Source organism: Mustela putorius, unplaced genomic scaffold (genome assembly GCF_011764305.1).
Source record: "Mustela putorius furo isolate JIRA1106 unplaced genomic scaffold, ASM1176430v1.1 tig00537227_pilon_pilon_pilon, whole genome shotgun sequence".
Taxonomy (NCBI): domain Eukaryota; kingdom Metazoa; phylum Chordata; class Mammalia; order Carnivora; family Mustelidae; genus Mustela; species Mustela putorius.
In genome coordinates, this window is record NW_025422368.1 from 3,557,149 (window position 1) to 3,577,651 (window position 20,503).

At 49.6% G+C, this 20,503-nt stretch overlaps 1 protein-coding gene across 1 annotated transcript; it reads right to left on the minus strand.

The window, feature by feature from the left end:
* Nucleotides 1-918: 918 nt before the first annotated feature.
* Nucleotides 919-20,412, minus strand: LOC101673071 (keratin, type II cuticular Hb5). Its single transcript, XM_045073198.1, has 10 exons — nt 20,265-20,412; nt 16,401-19,217; nt 13,615-13,823; nt 12,255-12,315; nt 11,553-11,648; nt 10,735-10,899; nt 10,389-10,514; nt 6,773-6,993; nt 4,221-4,252; nt 919-3,495 (listed from the first exon to the last, which is right to left on the minus strand). Exons 2-10 carry the CDS (start codon nt 16,821-16,823, stop codon nt 3,356-3,358), a joined length of 1,473 nt encoding a protein of 490 aa, XP_044929133.1. The 5' UTR covers nt 16,824-19,217; nt 20,265-20,412; the 3' UTR covers nt 919-3,355.
* Nucleotides 20,413-20,503: the final 91 nt, after the last annotated feature.

A 20,503-nucleotide genomic window follows, 5' to 3' on the forward strand; every position in this document is an offset into this window, starting at 1 on the left:
CATCAGAGAAAGTCAGACCTTTTGTTTGTATTCTACCCTATTCAAATATTCATTCCCCCTAAAATACAAGGGTCTCCAAAGGATGAGGGAAGTATGGATTATAGTCTTTTAAAAAAAAAAAAATCAGATCAGGTTAGGCGTTGGCATCTTCGCTTTCTTCTCTGAGGCCACAAGCTCCCCTTCACCGAGTCTCAAATACCCTCTGCCTGGACCATCCTCATAAACACCCACTCCCAGCCCAGCCCCTTCAACCCGCCCAGTGTCTCCAACATCCCTGCTTCAGTCTTTGAGATCCCAGGAAATGCAGATGGGTACCATTACTCACCTGAACCAAGCACAGTGAGAAGTGTAAACTAACCACATGAGCAAGGAAATCACAAAGCATATTGCTCTTTGGAATAGACAAAGACACTCGAAATGGCAATCTGCATATGCAAGCCACTGACAGTCTCTGAGAACATGGCTATTAAGAACAGGTTGTATTGAGAGTTTTGTTCATTGAAAGGTAGAGCAGTGAGGACCCATGAACAAGGCTGTGCTCTCTTAGGTGAGGGGGACTTGCACTGGGGAGTGGCTGAGTTCTCAAATGCCTCACACCACTCGCCTGCCCCTCCCCTGACTGTTACCAGATGCCCTTTGTGCCCCCTGGAAATCCCTGCCCATTTCCACTTTGTTCAAAAACAAAAGGTTCTCCAAAGTGCCCACTCTTATTCTCTTGGTGCTATTGGACAGGAGTGGTGGGAGGTGGGTAGCCAAGGAATGAGTGAGGTGAAGGTAGTGCGCAGACGGTGAGATTTTTGAGAGAGAGAGAGAGAAATAGCAAATGGCAGGGAGCAGTGAGGGGCAGAGAGAGAGAAAGAATACCAAGCAGGCTCCACGCTCAGCATGGAGCCCAACGCGGGCCTTGATCTCATGACCTTGAGATCATAACCTGAGCTGAAATCAAGAGTTGGATGTTCAATGGACTAAGGGCCCCAAAGATGAGCTTTTGCATTAAAAATGAAGAAAACACCAGAGACTCAAAAATGCGTCTCCACACCCTCCGACACCACCATCAGAAAGGAAAGGCAGACCCTCCCCCATTTCATCCCCTGTTCTGCCATAGGGCAGCAGGTGCCCAGTGGGTCTCCCTTCCCTCCTCAGAGCAGATCCAGTGGCCCTTCGACTTGGTTTTACCTCCACTCAAACTGGGATCCAGACTGTGGTGTGCCCAGCATGCAACTCCTGTGGGACCCTCCAAGGCCAGGAGGCAGAGACTAGGGGAGTAATATACTAAGTAAGTATAGGGGAATAATATACTAAGAAAGATCTTGGTCCTCCCACAGTCACAGGGGAATAATATCCCCAGCACAGCACATTCTGAAAGCATCAGAAGGACTGCATTGCCCAAAGAACTGCTCATAGTTTTTCTTATGCCTTGAGATCAAATATGCTATTCTCATGACAAAATAGCTTCCACACATTTAGGTTGTTTTTGAATCTTCTTTTTAATCCAAAAAAAAAAAAATAGCAAATAAAGTGGAAGAAGTGGAGTTCTTCCTATAAATCAAATGAAAGGAACTTGTCCCATCAGAAACCCCTCTCTCCACCTCAGCAGGGGACACCCCTTGCCTCAGAGGGGACTCCAAACAGATTTCCCCAGGTGGGACTTCTTGGGGAATATCAGTTCAGGAATAGGGCAGAGGCAGAGTTCCCCAATCAATTGCCCTGTCCAGGCCGTCAGGGAAAATGTCCTCCAACCAGAAGTCTGTGTTTTACTTCTGGAGTCACGCATAATTGGCCTCTATTACCTGTCCCATAAGAAGATCTGTCCAAGATTCTTAGAGAGCTGAGACTATGGGAGTTGTTTCTACAATAGTTCGAGAAGGTCCCTTTGTGTCATCTTTCATGTCTTATTCTGAAGTGTCTGACTAGCACGCAGGGTCAGATAGAACCCCTCCTCCAGAGACAGTCTGATGAGCCAGGATGTTTAGTCTGAAGGAACAATTGGGGTAAAACAGTGGAAAGTATGTGAACTTTGGCATTCCCTAAACCTCAGTTGGAATGCTGGATTAGCTGTGTGACCTCAGTAAAGGTACTTAACTTCTGTGGGCCCGGACTTCCTTATCTATAAAATGAAGATAATAATGTCACTGCTGTGAACAAAGAGTGAAATACACACACAGTGTCCCTGACACTTAGCAGGTGCTTGTGGATACAGGTTCCTGTCCCTTACCCTCTTCTACCTTCGCCTCCATCCCACCCAGGTGTGGGGGGCCCAGACTGGCTCTGACCTTTTGGCAAAGTCAAAAGAGAAATGCAAAGAGATGAACCTGATCCTGTGAGAGTCAGAGAGGAAGTCAGTTCCACGGTCAGAATTACCTGACCCTCTATTCCCCCTGCCCACATAAGCCAATGGTTCTCAGCTTTAGTTCCTCTAGGAATCACACGGGAGCTTGTTTAAACTCAGATTCCTGGGCTCATCCCTGGAACTTCTGCTTCAGCAGTTCTGGATGGAGTCCAGGATCTACCTATTTAAGAAGTCCCCTCCACCTCCCACCCTTGGGGACCCTGATTTGGTGGTGGTCCGTGGAACCACACTTGCAGAAGTATTGAGACGGTCAGGGCTTGGGGAAGGGTGGGGGCTGGGGGCTGGGGAAAACCACAGAGGAGGCAGGCATTCATTTGTTTACTAAGAGAAAACTTTTGTCATCAATATTTAATCACACACACCCAAAGAGAAAAGGAGCCATAACAGGAATTATCCAAATGCAAAACAAAACAAAATAAAACAAAAACAAAAACAACAAACAAACAAAAAAACAAAACCCAACCACCCACCATAAGCACCTCAACCATGAGCTTCAGTCAACCTTTCTATCTGGACATATGAAGACCTAGGGACACTTGGGGAATGCACAGTCTCTCAGATCAGTGAGGGGCCTCCTGGACCCCTGGTCCATTTCCCCACTGCGCCCTCAAGTGCTGAGGTGACATCCCCCCACCCCATATCTGAGGGCAAAGCAGAGGTTGCCCACCCATCCCCATTCCCTAACCCAGGTCCTTTCCCAGAGGGCCTGGCACATGGTCAGTGTTTAGTAAATGTCTGCTAACCTGAAGCTAGTTGGGGAAGAAAGTGGCTGAGCAGCTTCTATCAAAAAAGCTGGACCACCGGCAAGAGACACTCAAAGGAGGTGGCAGTCCTGCCATCCCCAGGGTTTGCCCTTGAAGGGTAAGTCATAACCGCAGTAAGGAGGAAACTGGAGAGTTAGTCTGGGTTTGCAGCCAGGGGAAACTCCTACACTGACACTAGGATCTGAGAGAGCAAAGATTTTCCCTCCTGTCCCCACCCCTGCGCCCAACAGACCTACGCCTGTTATGCAAACCGCACCGATCTGACACTGGAACAGGTCCCCACTACAGAAGGGGAACAGAGGAGGGCACTGCTGGTGGGACCACGAGGGACAGTGGCACTGAGGTCCCCACAGACCATGCCGCCCTGGGAACGGCTCACACCTGTGGAAGGAGACACTGAATCAGAATTCTCTTCCATCCCCAACATGACATGACCCAGAATTTCTTGGAACCAATGGTTTACTTTCCTCACATTCAGAGGGACCAGCAACATTAATCTTTACAACTCCAGGCAAATCCAAACCCTGGATTTGCCTCTGGGCAAATCTGCTTTTGGAAGGAGTGTGTTTAGCCAACAGGACACCTAACTCTACTTAAACCAGACTAATGTTGAGATGTGTTTATAGAGTCTTTGAGCAAAAACTGATGGTCACAGTGGAGGAATCACCTAGAAATATGGTTGCTGCAAAGATGAGAAGAACAGACACCTAGCCCAGGAACAGCATACACATTGGATTATTAAAGGTAAAGACTTAAGAGTTGCCTGCAGTGGCCCCAAATGATCAGAATAAACATCTCATGTTTCTTATCAAAACCTTGTGCCATTTGAGGAACATTCTGTGTGTAACTGGAAAACTTGGGCTATTTTTGCAGAACCAATTAGTGGGGCAGAACTTGTCACCATCATTAGCTCAGGTTTCACGTATGTTCCAGATGGATCCACATATGGGCCAAGTATTCTCGACCATCCCTTTGTCCAGATCCCAGAAACCTCAGCCCCCTTATCCCCCACCCAGTGCCCCACAGACAGAGGTTCAATCACCCATTAGATGCAACCCAATATTAACACCCAAAAGAACAATGCCTGTGACAGACACCCAACTTACAGATATTGACAGAGCCCACGCCTTCACACAAGCTGCAGGGGAGAGAGAGAAAGAGAGAGTGAGTGAGTGAACATTTAGAAGGGAGTTCCCTGCTCCTTCTCAATTGGGTCTATTCTGCTCCATCCTGAGCAAGGGGACCAGAGCTGAAGGGCTGGGGGCATGCTTCCTACCCACTGCAGAGAGCATCAGTAATGTCCCTGCTCCCAGAGATCCCGAAAGGACAGGGAAATGTTAGGTTGCAGGATCTAAAAGGCCACTTTATGCCTTGTTTGGTTTTTGCCCATGGGAAGGTGGTATACTGAAAGGGAGACATGGGTTACAGTGAGTGTTATCCTCCTTGTCCCCTGGCTGGAAATTCCAACATGGCCAAGTAAGAGATGGGAACAACCACTACCTAACTGGCCACCTCTAGGTACCAAAAAGCTTGCCTCTCTTCTAATAGATCCATTTTCACCCCATGAGTTTACATGCTACCCCAAATATCCACCTGACTTTATAAATGCAGAGGGAGGCAGGAGGGTATGGTGGTTAAGACCCTGGACTCTTGGGCACAAATCTGGCTGAGCCACTTACTAGCTGAGTGGCCTAGGACAAGTCACCCAGGCTTTCTGTGCCTCAGTCTCCTCCTCATTTCTGAAATAGAGATGATCATACCCACTTCCCAGGATTGTGGTAAGCTCTATATTGCCAAGCACCTACAAATAGAGCCTGGTACCCAGTAAATCCACTGTGTTTGCTATTAACATTAGAAACATCTCATTGATGGTGGGACACTTACATCAATGCAGTGGGCCCCCTTCTCCCTCAGGGCCACCTGCACTTTCTGCTCTATGTCATCCTCTTTGTTAATCCCCAGCCTCAAACCTGACCCTCCAGTAAAGCTCTAGTCTGAGCCCTTCTGCCCGACGTGGAGTACTTATAGATATCTATGCTTTGGGCTCACTTTCCAGCCACATGACTCTGACTCTACCACAGCCTTGGAACTGTGCCCTTCCAGAAGATTCTACCCATCATACTGCCTGTGGGACCACATTGCTAGCAGCAGCTGTCTCCAAGTTGAGTGATGATGGTTGCTTTTATTTTCTTGTTTTCTGCAATGAGAATTACTGGTGTAGTCCAATTAAACTTGTTAAATGCCAAGAAGAGAAGATCGCTAAAAGGTCAATGGCCACAATAGGCAAGATGCCACACACTAAACCGTCTTTTAAAATCTCATGTGTTGGAGACAGTGCCTCATTAGTTATATGGTGGGGTTATTAATACACTAACAATGATGATGATTACAATAAAAGTAAGTTTCACTGCGCAAATGCCCAGTGCTTCACTGAATGTAGATGAGTGGGTTGAGGGCATAAGTGTACAAAGGAGGAGGCAGACTCTGGTGGGCTGAGGACATGGACAGAAAAGTCGACCTGCTTTGATCAAGCATGGCACAAATCCAACAGCGTGCCAGCTGCCTTGGGTGTCACACACGTCAGATTTCTAAAACTAACCTGGTTAATAAGGAACCTCTCCGTGGTCCAGCCCTGCATGGCCACCTGGAGAGACAGATTCTTATTCTGATTGTAACCTGCTCCTACTTGTGCTTACTATGCACATTAACTCATTTATTCCAACAGCTTAAAAGTGATGGGTTTTATGATTATCTGTTTTATAGATTAGGAACCTGAAGCATAGGTGTTCAGAGCTAGTAAGGGGTAGAGCTGGGGTTTGAACCCAAGTGGTTTGTCTCCCAGCCTGTGATCTTAACCTTTATATTCTACTTCCCCAGTCTAGCCTGCTTCCCAGTGATGGGACCCAAGTAGGAGGTCGTAATGATGTGGCCACTTCTAGGCTAGGGGCCCCATCACTACCCCGGGTGCAAATCCACATTGCTCCTCCCTTATTTACTTCGGTGCCCCCATTCTTGGCTCAAACTGTCAGCACAGCTTGATGTCTCCTGTCCCTTTCCCACCCCCTCAGCTCTTCTACCTCCTCTTCTGAGAAGCCTCCAACAGCCTCCCCTGGACACTAACCCTGGTCACCTGGAGGATGGATATATGTCCAACCCTGTCTTCCCCTGCTAAGTAAGGACACCGAGCTGCTCATTTCCATTTATTGGTCCTGAACATGGGACTACAGGGCTCCTTGTCTGTGTACCCCAAATCAAATGACCTTTAACAAACCATTGGAATGATTCCAGCTTTTGCAATCCACTGAGATGCGATTGCAGAAACATCCTTTCAGCCAGTGGGATAAAGCAGTTGTCTTGGTACAAGCTTGATGTGCAGCCAGAGGGAAGTGTAAGAGGGCAAAGATCACTGGAACGCTAACCAGCTGGAGATCAGTGTAAGCAAAGACACTACCTAGCTGTGACCTTGAACAAGTTCCTTCCCCTCTCTAGACCTTAGTTTCCCCAAATGAAAATGGAGAATTGGCTGGACTCCATGATTTCTAGAGTCTTACTTGAGTCTTTCCCGTCTGAATGCTCTCTGCTTGGAGGATTATAGTTGAGCAAAGCAGTCTTCAAGCCCTCAGTGGGGATGAGAAGTGACCCTGAGCCCCATCCTCACCGGCTCTCCTCGCCCTCCAGCAGCTTGCGGTAAGTGGCGATCTCCACGTCCAGGCCCAGCTTGGAGTTCATCACTTCCTGGTACTCCTTGAGCAGGCAGGCCATGTCCTGCTTGGCCTTCTGCAGGGCCTCCTCCAGCCCTACCAGCTTGCACTTGGCATCCCTGAGGGCCGCCTCGCCCCGCTGCTCCGCCTCCACCACAGAGCCCTCGAGCTTGCAGCGCTGTCAGGGAGGAGAGGAGGGAAGGGTTTAGAAGGGGTTGCAGGCTGTGGGAATCCTGGTGGGTCCCCCATGGCCTCAGTCAACCCCATTCAAAATGGTCAACTTGCAAATTAATGAGGCAGGAAAATAATGGCACTTTGGGGCTTTCTTGCTCCATTTTTGTACCACTTTATTGTAAAATTCAAGTCCCCGGTGAGCCGTTAGGGAGCAATGGAACAGGGCTGGTAATAAGTGGTGATACTATCTGACGTCTGTTTACCATTGTTAGTTTACAAGGTACTTTCACAGATCTACCTTACCCGCCTACAGTTACTCTGTGAGCTTGTCAGTACAGGCGTGGTTATTCCCATTATGCAGATGAAGAAACTGAGACTCAGAGAAGCTGTGACTTGCCCTAAGCTACCCGAGTAATTAGTGTCAAGCCCAGGTTTTCATAGGCCATTCTCTGACCCACTGAGATCAGCATGCTAGAAGAAGTCCCCCTCTAGCCACCCACTGTACTAACTGCAGCTCCTCCCTTCTGCCCCACTTAAAACAGAAGGAACTCCCACAGCTCAATAGTAAAAGCAAAAACAAAAACAACCCTAATAATTGGATTTTCAAAATGAGCTAAGAACTTAAAGAGACATTTCTCTGAAGAAGACATATAAATGTCTTGCAGGTACAGAAGAAACTGCTCAACGACATCCTTTTCAAGGAACGGCAAATCAACACCACCATGAGAATCATCTCACACCTGCCTGGTGGGCTATTAACAAAATACAAGGTCAGTGTTATTGAGGATGTGGAGAAACTGAACCTCTCACAAACTGTTGGTGGGGATGCAAAAGAGTGCAGCCACTATGGAAAACAGTGTGGAGGTTCCTCAACAAATTAGAAATAGAACTTCCCTATGATCCAGCAATCCCACTTCTGAGTATTTATCCAAAATTACTAAAATCAGGATCTTGAAGAAATATTAACATTCCCATGTTCATTGCAGCACAATTCACCAAAGCCAAGACATGGGAACAACTTAAGTGTCCATCTACAGATGAACATAAAGAAAACGTGGTATAAACATACAGTGGAATGCTATTCAGCCTTTTATTTAAACTTTTTTTTTTTAAGATTTTATTTATTTATCTGACAGAGAGAGATCACAAGTAGGCAGAGAGGCAGGCAGAGAGAGAGAGGGAAGCGGGCTCCCTGCTGAGCAGAGAGCCTGATGCGGGGCTCGATCCCAGGACCCTGAGATCATGACCTGAGCCGAAGGCAGTGGCTTAATCCACTCAGCCACCCAGGCGCCCCTCAGCCTTTTATTTAAAAAAAGGAAAAAATTCTGCATTATACCACAACATGGATGAACCTTGAATACATTATGCTGAGTCTAGTAAGGCAGATACAGGAAGACAAACTGCCTGATTCCACTTTAGGGAGTAGCTAAAATAGTAAAATTTTTTAAAATTTAAATTAAAATTAAAAAGTCAAATTTATAGACTGAAGCAGTGGGATGATGGCTGCCAAGGACTGGAAGGAGGGAAAATACGGAGTTACTAATCAATGGCCACAAAGTCTCAGTTAAGCAGGATGAATGAATTCTAGAGATCCGCTGTACCACACTGTCCACAATCATATATTGTACACCTAAAGACCCACTAGAAGGGTAGATCTCATATGAAGAGTTCTTGCCACAATGAAATAAATATTCTTTAAAAGCATATTAGCATGCAAGCGAGGATAACTTCCAATCTTCTCTAATTTCACTTCCAGGACCATTCTTATATTTTATCACCTCAGCTATAAATAGCAATAAATTAATCGTGATACATCTTACACAGTGTTTAAGAACCACGACACAGAAGGGAGAGGACAGAAATTGAGCCACAGATATATGAAAAACTCAGGGCTGGGACAGAGGTAGTATCACAAACCAGTCGGTAAGGAACAGATTACATGATCCATTCTCTTACTACCCATAGAAACAAATTAACCCAAGTCTTACTCCTTGCATATACAAAAAATAAAGTTCTGACAGGTGAAAGACCTAAATGTGAGAGGTAAAACTATAAAACTAGTCGAAGACAAGAATGCAAGAGGATACCTCTATGACCTCAAACTTTCATAGGTATAAACCATTAAGGGAAGAGCTGAAGGGTGTGGTCACATCCGGGTTGAAGACTTCCTTTCAGGAAAGCAAACAAACAAGGGGCAGTCTGAGAGGAGCTGAGCTGCAACAGGCAGAACTGACAAAGGGTTACCACCTAGACATAGTGGACAAGGAACTGCTGCAAACTGTCAAGAAAAAAGACAGGAATCACAATACAAAAATGAGCAGATAATAGGACTAGGCAGTTCTTAGAATGGGAAAAGCAAATGAGTATGTAAGCCTAGAAGGAGACGTTCGACATCACTAGTTAACCAGAGAAATGAAAATTAAAAAAACAACTTGTTACTAGTTTACACCTATTAGATCCACAAGAATTGGGGTCTGATCATAGCGAGTTTGAGCTGAAGCTGCCGCCTGCCTACGGTGGGACTGTATGTGAGCACAGAGCTCTGAGTGCTCTTATGGGAAGTAATTCAGTGAATATCCTACAACTCAACAATTCCATTTCTTGCTTTATGCCTTCAAGACATCTCTCATGGAGATGTATATGGAAGCATGCACACATGTATAAAAACAGGAAAAATGTTCATGATACAACTGGTGGCATAGCAAAGACTTGGAGGCCAACAAAGTGGACATCCATAGGGGAATGAACAGGAAACTCTGGTTTATGAATATTAATGCCTTCAATGCACAGAAAAGATAAAACAGATCATTTAGAGCAACATGAATGGATGTCAATGACTTTGAACTGGCAACAGGAAGAATCAGATAGATTAATGGCATAATGTCACGATGTAAATTTAAAACACTAAGAAATCTATATGAATTTATTTTGAAGGATGCATATGTATCTATGTATGTAAATATATGTGTGCAAGAGGGATGTATATTAGCTGCATGAGAATGGAATGAAGATGAAGGAAAAACCATGCTCAGTTGCAAAGATGCACAGATGGTGGGAGTGAATGGCACTTTGAACAGAGTGGCATTACATCAGTTCGGGTCTGTGCACCTCAAGTCCATCCAGAGAGGCAGGGGGAGAGACAGCAGGACACAACCTGCCCTAGACCACGCTGTCTATGTTTAAAGGAGAGAAATGGTAAAGGGATAAGAAGGGAAATAAGAGCAGAATTCAGAGAAGATAGACCAACCCTCCCCCTAAAATGTTTTGTGCAAACTTCAGAGGCAGGTGGTTAAACTATAAGCCTCTCCAAAAAGAGCAGCAGCCCGTCCAGGTAGGAGGGAAGCATAGAGCAGATCAGAAGCAGCAGGTAAACTGGGTGAGGTCTCAGCGCCCCCTGACCTGCTGCTTGGCATTCTCCACCTCCGCTGTGAGCCTCTGCATCAGGCGGTTCAGCTCGTTGAGCTCATCCTTGGTTCTGCGGAGGTTCTCGCCCTGCTGGCTCACGGTGGCTTTCATCTCCTCACACTGTGGGTTGGGGGACCAATACTGAGAAACAGCCAATGGTTGCAACATTGTGGGAGAGGATGCTGGGAAGAACCCTCTGTTCTTCCACGGTCCCACCTCCCACCCCTGCTCTGCTTGGGTTTGTGCTGTGGCCCCTCTCAGTGCATGGGCACCTGTCCCAGGAATCTCTGGGTTCCAGCTATGATCCTTGCCCAATGGGCAGCCTGGCCCTCCGGATCACCTTGGTTTGGTACCAGGACTCAGCCTCGGCCCGGCTGCGGCTGGCAACATCGTCATACTGAGCCTTGATCTCGGCCACAACCGAGTCCATGTTGAGCTCCCGGCTGTTGTCCATCTTGACCACCACCGAGGTGTCCGAGATTTGTGACTGAAGAAGGTAGATTTCCTGTGGGAGATAGCAACCAGTGTCCTCAGCTCCAAATCCCCCTTCAATTCCCATCTCTGGAGGTAAAAAACAGTCCCCATCTGAAGCTTCAGGAATTAAACTGGAGAATTTCAGAGGGGATTTTAAGAGAAGAGGGCTGGAATCTGGACCATGGCCTCAAGGCAAAGAGCAAGGTGAGATTCCATTAAAGCCTGGATCAACCGAGGCTAATTTCTAGGGATAGAGACAAAGGGGGTTTTTCCACCTGGGACCCCAACTATCCATATCAGCTCTAGTTATCTGTATAAATGTAATCAACCAGATAATGGGTTTTCTAATTAAGTTTTCATACTACCTGAATTAGTAAGATATTATTATCTCTATATACCTATACCTATATTCTCAAATCTCTACTTCATGTTATACTGTGTAGACAGGCAACGAAATATAGTCTTTTGAATTATTTTAAAGGAAGGACATCATCCATTTCCATTTTTCAAGGAGGCCTGAGCAAGAGAAATCTCTGGTCACAGAAGGAGAGGGTGGTTAGGCCCTAAAAGAGTTAGGGACGAACAACCCTCTCTAGAGCCAAAGGGCCAAGACAAGCCACAACCCAAAAAGCCCTCCACCCTCTCCTCCCTCACTTGCTCTTCTGGAGATGGGAAGAAACTCACCTCCTCATAGAGGGCCTGCAAGAAACCCATCTCCTCTCTCAGCGCCTCCACGTTGGCCTCCAGGTCAGCCTTGCGCAGGTAGGCACAGTCTATGTCCTGGTGGACACACACGGGAAAGGAGGGAACATGGAGGACATCAGCACTGGAGGAACATGCCACTGGACATCAGTACTCTATCGGGGGCCCCGAGGCCATGTTATGACCCACTCTTCTCCCACCACAGGAACATCCGTGGAACCAACTAGGAATAAAGAGTGGAGAGAAATCTGACCCCTTACAGACTTTTTTCTGATTGCTCTAGGACTGGAAATCTTCCTGAAGTGGGTAGCTTAGAATCACAGCCCAAAATGTTAGACTGCTACCGCTGAGCCAGACTGGCCGATGGAGCATGACCATGTGGTGGCCACAGAGCCTTGAGTACATGCCCAAGCAAGTCATCCTTGGCACCCAGGTCAGGCGCCACCTAAGCAGCTGGTTCTCATGCCTGAGACCTCATGGTGCTGCTGTCCAGCTCTCTGCAGATGCCCTGATCAGTTCCCATGGTCACTTGTAAATCAATTTCACTATCACAGGGACATTGCTGACTAATTGGCCTCCATCTGTTAGGGGACTCAAGTGCCTGGCCATGACCATTAGACTGACACAAACTTGGCCTCCAGCATCCAAGATTTCATTCCTCTCCGTGTGGGAAGAGTCACTCACCTTCTTCAGCACCACAAACTCATTCTCGGCTGTGGTCCTGAGAGCCACCTCCTCTTCATACCTAAGGAGACACAGCACAGGTGGAAAGGCCCCTGAGGAGGAGGGCTTTGGGCTGGCCAGAGAGCCCAAGGATTTCAAAACTCCTTGGTTCTACCCTTCACTTGCTGCATGCTTTGCGAGAAGAGGCGTGGCCTCTCTGGGCTTCTATTCTTCAGTCACAAGGAACACACCAAGAAGATACTGGACACGGAGCTCAAGTCCCTGGTTTCTGGTCCAAGCTTGGACTGAAGTGGCTGCAAAACTCAGGCAAGTCATTGAATCTCTCTGCATCTTGGGTTAAATTGACTGGTGTGCAGGAAGTTTCTCTGGACTTATTTGTGGAATGAATGGAAGACACATGCTCTGGGGGTGGGGTCTTTCAGCCTTTATGTACAAAACATAAAGCTCCCTGAAGCGATCCCTGGAACGTTCTCTTCCCCTCCCCTAACATCCAAGGACTTGACATTCTGGAAGCACCCCACTGTGCCCAGACTGCTGGGGGACATTTCCACCCCCCTCTCCACCTGCTGGCACATTCTCTTACTCCTGCCCATGAGGCCATTCCTGGCCTGGCCCAGCCAGCAGGAGAACCAGAGTTCTCACGGCACGCTTTCCACAACTTTTTAATAACAGAGTAATTTGGGCTTCTATAAACTCTGAGCTGTGTAATTACCGGCCCTCACACTCACAGAGACTGGGAGGCAGACGTTGCCACCTGCAAACAGAGTTGTGCCTGCCTCTGCAGTTACTTCCAGTTAGTATTACCAGGACTGATTATGTCAGAATCCCCCTTCTCTCTGTCCATATCTACCAGGTAAAGAGGGGCAAATTAGCAGTGACCCAGTGAATTTTAACCAGGTAATGGCCAAAACAAGTCAGGTTAAAATGAAAGATTTACATGGACCTTTGAATTGCAGAGCCTTGCAGAACAAGAGCCTAGTGATTTATCTACAGAGTAAATAAAGGAATTATCTGAGCTCATCAGATACCTTGAATGGCATTGGCCAGATCATCTTTAAGATACATCTATCTCCCCAGGGACGTTTCCTTTCTTTCCATCCTAGCGCTGACTGCTCCCAAGTTCTTCCCTCCAGCCCTGTGATCTCTACCCTCCTGTTTCATCATTCCTTTCTCTGGATCTCCCCAGGACAGGGCCCACAAGGGCCGGGAGCGGAGACCAGATGGAGTCGCCTGAGGAAACAGAACCATCTGAGTGGTTGCCTGAAATGACCCTGACCTTCAGCCATCTCCACTCCAGGATAGTTGGGGGGGCCAAAACCTGCTCCACCCCCATAAGTACCCCCGGCCAGGCTGCACTCACTTCTTCTTGTAGCCCTCCATCACCTCCTGCACGTGGTTGCGCTCCGAGGCCAGCCTCCCGCTGTCGGCCTCCATGCACTCAGCCTCCCGCCTCAGAGTCTCAATGTAGCCCTCGAACAGGGGCTCCAGGTTGCTCTCACAACACTTGCGGTCCTGGTAGAACTGCCACTTGGTCTCCAGCAGCTTGTTCTGCTGCTCCAGGAAGCGCACCTGCAACCCAGCGGGGAGGAAAAAGACTCAGGGGGAGCCCAGGATCCCGGAGCCCTCACTGCCCTTGGGGAGAGCCCCTGACCTGCAGCAGCTTGTGACCTTCCCCCATAGTCCAAATCATTTGGCAAAGCCTGGAAGCGCAGGTCACAGCTCTTCCCCCAGTCATGTTCCCATCCCCATCTCCCCATAGAGGAGTGTGAGGTGGTTTTCTGCACAGAGTGAAGTAACATCTGATCTGCAAAAACACCCCAGGCCAGGATGGGGGCTGGGGCGCAAAATCAAAGAAGGTCACGTCCTAATCCATGGAACCTGGGAATAGGTTATGCTACATGGCCAAAGGGACCATGTATGTGGAATTTAGGTATGGCGTTGAAGATCAGGAGATCTGGAATTATCCAGATGGCCTCAAGGGACCAAATGGGCCTTTTTTAAAGTGGACAAGGAACCAGAGAGTGGAAAGGGTCACGGAAGGAGGAGGGGGACGAGAGATTCAGAACCTGAGACAGCTACCACTGCGGTCACCAGCTTTGGAGGCGGAAGGAGAAAGGGCCTGAGCCAACGAAAGCCAGTGACCTCTAGAAACAGAAGCAGCTCTGGCAGCAAGCAGCAAGGGAATGGGGACCTCAGTCTTACGATCACGAGGAACTCAATTCTGCCAAAAGCCTGCACGTCCCTGAAAACAGGTCTCCCCTAAGGCCAACAGCTTGATGTCGGCCTCAGGAGATAATAAATTCATGTTGTTTTAAGCTACTCAGTTTGTGGGCATTCTTAGGGCATTTAAATATGCATCTACCATACTCTCCCTCACTCTGATCCTGGGGTGTGAGAGCCCAGCTGCGGGGGCCCCCAGACCAGGAGTTAGGAGACTTCCCACTGGCTGACTGCCACTAACCAGGTCCCTGTGCCTCCTTCTCTCTGAGCTTCACGGTAAACTGAGGCAGCAGCTGTACATCAGCAAGATCACACAGGGAGGCCCCAGGCCCTTTCTGCCCTGACCAAGTGTTTTATCTGACAGCAAACTGTTTTATAGAAACTGAATTCATTGCCAACATTTAATAACTGAGTAATTTCAGGCAAGAGTCTGGATCTCCATGACCTTAACAGACCAGAGGCTCAGGTGGTGCAGGGCGTGGGTCTGAAGGTGGGTCTCAGCGGCTCCCCCTCCAGCAGGCATGCATCTCAGGCTTGGCTTCATTCAGGTCCTACCAGGCCCCATAACCTTGCCAGCCCTACACTAGGTGATCTGCTCCCAAGCCATAATCTTCTGGGAGCACAAACCTGGAAGAAAGCACCCCTCAACTGCCTATTATTGTGGGAAAAGAAGCCAAACCCTAATGAACCAAAGGCACCTGCCCTGGGTTGCCCCATGCAGACCCAGTCTCTGGCTTGCCCGCTCCACAGGCTTAAACCACCCTGGGCGATACACTTTGCATACCCAGAGCTCATTATGAAAAGGTGGGGGGCTGTCAGCCACCTCAGGGGAGGGAAAGCCAGTCTGGGGAAGGAGTGTGACTGGAACGGACTGCTTACAACTGAGACTGCACAGCGGGATGCTGCTGCCCAGAAGGCCATGTGCAAATGTCCATGCATGCTCAGGGCCCTCACTATGCTTTTGAGCAAATTAGACAAAGAGGCCGCTCCAGGCAGATGCAACCTCCTGCTGGGGCACACAGTCCAGTGAACAGAGCATGGGCTGGATTTCAAGTCCCACCACCCCACACACTTGGTGCGCGTCCTTGTGAAGTGAAGACCCTGCCTGATGTGCTGATGGCAGGGGAGAGCCGGCAGTGTGTTAAGAATAGATGTAGGTCCCCTTTGCTTACAGAGATGCCCATTCCTGATGGTGACATTTGTCTGAGAGCAAAGCTCCCACGCACCATCACCCTGTGTGTGTCCACCTACAAAGTCCCTGGGCATAGACAGGCACACCATTCAGCCCTAGAAGATAAGCCTTTCCTCCCCCGGACTTCAGCGGCTGCCCTCCCGCAGAGAGGCTCTCAGACGGAGCACCACCGAGTCAGGGGAAACCAGAGCCCAGCATCCAACCAGAAAGTGGGCTCAGAGAGTGCACTATCAGGAAAGCACAAGTCCACAGCCCCTCCTGGGGCTTCCCCTGAAGTTTTTCAAGTCACTGTCTTTAATCTGTGTCCGTATTAGGTGGGGAAGGGCGCCCAGGGCAGAAGTCGTGGGAACTCACAGCCTACCTACCCTGTCCCCATTGGAAGGAGCAGAAGATGAGCTTCTGGCTCCTCCTCTTCCTGGCTCCCCTGTCCACCCTGGAGGTGGCAGCATCTCCTCCAGGAGGTGGGTCAGACCCCAGCCTAGCAGACATGCCCCTCACGGCTACCACTGTTGATGGTTGAGATCCAAGAGATGGGGCCACGGACACACTCTCTGGTCTTTTGGGGCAGGGAAGCAGCTTCAATGAAAACCAAGAGCCCGATTCAGTCATGCTCTCAAGGCCACCTGCTGATGGGTAGCAGGCCTGGGGTGTAGAGTGAACCCAGCTCACCCCTGAGCTCCAAGTACCTTGCCCATTCCCATGGCACTTCCCCAGGGCGCCGCCCACAGACCCACCTTGTCGATGAAGGCAGCGAACTTGTTGTTAAGATTCTTGATCTGCTCCTTCTCCTCATGCTTCACGCACTGTGCGTTGGGGTCGATCTCCAGGTTGAGAGGCGTGAGGAGGCTCTCGTTGACAGACACGCTGGTGATGCAGGGCAGGCTGGGCCCGAAGAGGCCCCCCACCCGGTAGCCCAAGCTGCTCCCGCTGCGCAGGGGCCATCCACAGCTCACCGCTGTCCTCGGGGACCCCATGGCACACAGGCTCCGGCTGCTAAAGCCCCCCAGGCGCCTGTAGCTGGGCCCCCCGGGACTGCCCCTGAGGGAGGCCAGGACACCCACACAGCTACGGGCTGAGGGCTTGGACACGACCGCAGAACAGGAGCTGAAGTTCCTGACCCCAGAGCCGGAGCCGAGACGGTAGGAACGGCTCGCCATGCCTCCGCCGTGCAGGGCAGTGCAGGGAAGGCAGAGAGGATGGAAGCGCTCAGGTCTCACGCTAGAGACCTGTCAATGCCCCTGCCTTTTATGGGGTGGATGACAGGCCTCCCAACAACATAAAAGGCGGGAGAAAGTTATTAATGCCATTTATAAGCGTGGGAATCTCCCGCTAGGCAGACCAAGAAGGAAAGCTGAAACTTGTCTCCTTTAATAAGCATGTGGAGGAGACCCCGTGTCACAGTAAACCTGCCCCTTGCTGCCTTTTCCACCCCACAGGCCTAGACATGGCTCTTCAGCCCCTAATTCCCCTCCTACCCTGTGAGTCCACTGCCGTCATTATCCCCCATGGGCAAGTGGGGGCTTGGGCAGATACACATTCCTGAGACGCCAAGGGTCCCGTGTCCCATAAAGTCAATGGACCCATCCTCCCAGCAGATTACACGTTTCCCTCCATGAGGCCATGAGGATGCCTGGCTGATCTTTCCAGGGTGAGCCCGTGTGGAGTGAACCCTTCCAGCCTTTCCTGTTACTGCATTTCCTGCATTCTCAGAGTCGAGTCACTGGGGCTGGTACAGCCCCTTGGTGCAGAAAGCATGCCTTATCAACTTCCATAGCCTTCACGGCCACCAACACATACTAGATCCGCAGGAAACATTGTTGCAGTTGAAAAGACTAGACACAGGAAGGAAGGGCCAGTATCTGGAGAGTGTCTTCATCTAGTCCACAAATACTGATTGACCCCTCCACTGTGTGCCATGCCCAGGAGCTGTCCCCAAGGAGGTGCCTTCACTCGCGGGCAAGTGCTTAGGTCCCACCAGAACAAGGCCCCAATCTAGATGCCAAGCACACTAGAGCTGGACAGAACTTGCCCTTGAAGAACCTGGTCTCCTGGGGACACCAGACCGAGGCAGGAAAGATCCAGGCAAAAGAAGGAAAGACGACCAGTCAGGTGAAGGGAATGTTCTTGGCTTTCTGAGGGAGGCCGCTCGTGGCAGGTGGAGCATCACAAAGGAGGTGGGACCTGAGGTGGGGCCAGGAAGATGACAGGACATGGCAGAGAGAATAGAAGTGGGGGTGCCAGGAGAGCTACTGAGTCCGAGAGAGATCGCCCAGTTCCTGAGATCCTCTGCCAAACCAAGCTTTGAGCCAGAGCAGCTCAGCCCGATGTCACACCCCGGAGGGGCAGGATGAAAAAGGGACCCAGGGGGAAAGCCCCTCCCTGCAGTCCCGACTCTCATGATGCCTAAGCCTCCAGCAATCCAGTCCTCGGAGTGAAGCTCTCGTTACAGAGAATCTCTGTGTACAAAGACAAGAACAAGGAATGGTCTTCCAGAACTCCCTCTTGGGAGAAGAGGCTTGGGGAGGGGGCATAAGAAAAGAGCCACACAGAACGAGAGAGAATGGGGAGGGTCCTTCTGCTGGCTCACTCATTCTTTCTCTCACGCACCCACGCACATACACACACCTCATAGCAGGAGGACATGGAGGACAGAATCGCACTCTACGTGGGGAGCATAAGAATGGATAGAGGGAGCAGGACCTGCCCCGGGAGCACCAGTCTGAGAAGAGGCCCTTGTTCCTGCACCCGGAGGACAGAGCTGCAAGGCTGAAGCAAGTCCCGGGGTGGGCTGGGGAGACACCCCATCAACCGATTTTCTGCAGAACCAACTTGCCCCAGCCTTTTACTCTTGTGGCCACAGACACACACACTAACCCTAACTAGCAGGAAGGGGAGCTGGGTGTGCCGGAAGCTGAGAGGGCCCCTCCATGGTGGGCAGGCAGAACAAGAGAAGCAAAACAGAAACCAGACCTCAAAACCAATGCTCTGGAAGGGCCTGCCTCACTCTGGACTCTGTTTCTTTTTCTTCATTCAACAAGTACTAACTGAATACCCGTTCCACAAACTTGACATACATCAGGAAATAAAACATACAAAGGTGGATGTTTTCTTAAGCTCCCATTCCAGTGGGAGAGGTCGACCATAAACTTGGGGAGAGAGTGGATTATCTATTTGATGGTAAAACATGTCAGAAGAAGAAAAAAATTGAAAAAGGAAGGGGGACTCAGGAGAAGTGGGAGCAAGATGGGGTCCAATTTTAACAGGATGGTCCCCGTCAACTGCCCCGAGAAGGGGATGTTGAGCAAAGGTTTTGATGAGGTAAGAGGATGAGCCAGTGCAAAGGCCAGAGGTGAGAACAGGCCCAGTCTGAATAGGGAGGCCCTGTGGGGTTTGAGCAGAGACAATGAGAGGGAGTCCCGAGTACAGTGAGTTCGGGGGATACAGAGAGGGGGGGGGGGGAGAGTGCCATTGGACCCTGTGGGATGGGGCCTGTTCCTCGCTGTGTCCTATTGCTTACCTGGGTGCGCCTGAGATACTTCCAGTCCCAAGCACTGTACGGGAAAAATAAAAAGCAAACCTACTTTGGTGACTTTGGAATTGAAGTTATGCAGCCCACCTTCACACAGGGTCATTCCAGAACGTCCGGGAACTCATGGCAGAAGGCTTCCCACTGCCCAGGACCGGCAACCTCTCTGGTGACCAAGGCATGGTATCACCTCAGGAGTGGTTCCTGCTGCCTTCTCTGAGGGGACCTCCCACGGATATTCCCCAAGATAGAGAATTGGAGTAGGCTCATTCATCAGCATCCCATTTGGAGCACCCCTGTTGGGCAGTCCCTCAACAAGCCTGGCTCACTCCCCAATATCCAGGTTGGCTTTGGGTACCTTTGGCCCAAATAAAAATGTCTGGCCTAATTTCACTAATCTTGAGGCCAGGGTACAGGGCACAAAGGCAAGCTCCAGGGACCTCCTTTCCCAGAGTGGCCTACATTCTGGGTGGGCAGAACTTCCAGGCTTACTAAATGTGTTCTTGTATTCTGGTATCATAAAGAATGCTAAAAGCTTTCAAAAGAAAACAGTGTAATGGCTCTAGTGAGGTGGGGGCACCGAGCAGGCTGGGGGAGTTGATGGGGAAGAGGACTTCATCACTGACATTATTTAGAATCGCTCCTGCTAGGTGACTATTAAAACAAACTGATTTTTAGTCTGCTTTATTGTTTTTAAATTTTCTACCAAAAAATGCACCCCTGGGGCCCCTACCCAGGGCAGATGGATCCCACTGCCCCCCCCCAACCCTTTCCCATATATCACTGAATGGCTCAAATACAGCCAAAGTTTATTCCCTGCTCATGGAACACTGTGGAAGGGGTAGATCAGTGGGTAGGACAGCTTTCCTCTGCGCAGTTACCCAGGGACCAAGGTTCTGATAACTGCTGTGATCCCCCATCCTGCTTGGCATATGCAGTGCTAGCCTCTAGGATGTTAGATGAATCACCAAAGGAAAACTGGGGATCTCCTGTTATGGGCCCTGGAGAGCAGGGGATGTACTAAATGGTTTTTCTTTTTTGCTTCTGGCTCAAGGATATTTGCTTTTCTTACCGATACCACCAACATTATGAAGGTGTCCCAAAAAAGTCCAGAAAGGAGAATCTCGGCTTGAGTCTTCTGCTGTGCCCAGCTCCTGAAGGAGAATTGGCAATTCCTGGCCAGAATATTCAGAAAACCACCAGGGTCAGGAGTGTGGGGGAGACCCCTGAAAACAGAGAATAGGGCTGTGGAGGGAACCCTGCTCACAGCCAGCCCAGGCTGCCCTGCCTGCATCTGTCTTTGGCCACAGG

What these genes read in the sequence shown, in the direction of transcription:
- LOC101673071 (XM_045073198.1), bottom strand. Translation starts at nt 16,823, where the DNA reads ATGGCGAGCCGTTCCTACCGTCTCGGCTCCGGCTCTGGGGTCAGGAAC. An exon ending in TCGCTGCCTTCATCGACAAG is followed by an intron (nt 13,824 to 16,400) that starts GTGGGTCTGTGG and finishes GCTGGGTTGCAG; the next exon opens with GTGCGCTTCCTGGAGCAGCA. An exon ending in AGTCCTGGTACCAAACCAAG is followed by an intron (nt 10,515 to 10,734) that starts GTGATCCGGAGG and finishes CCCAACCCACAG; the next exon opens with TGTGAGGAGATGAAAGCCAC.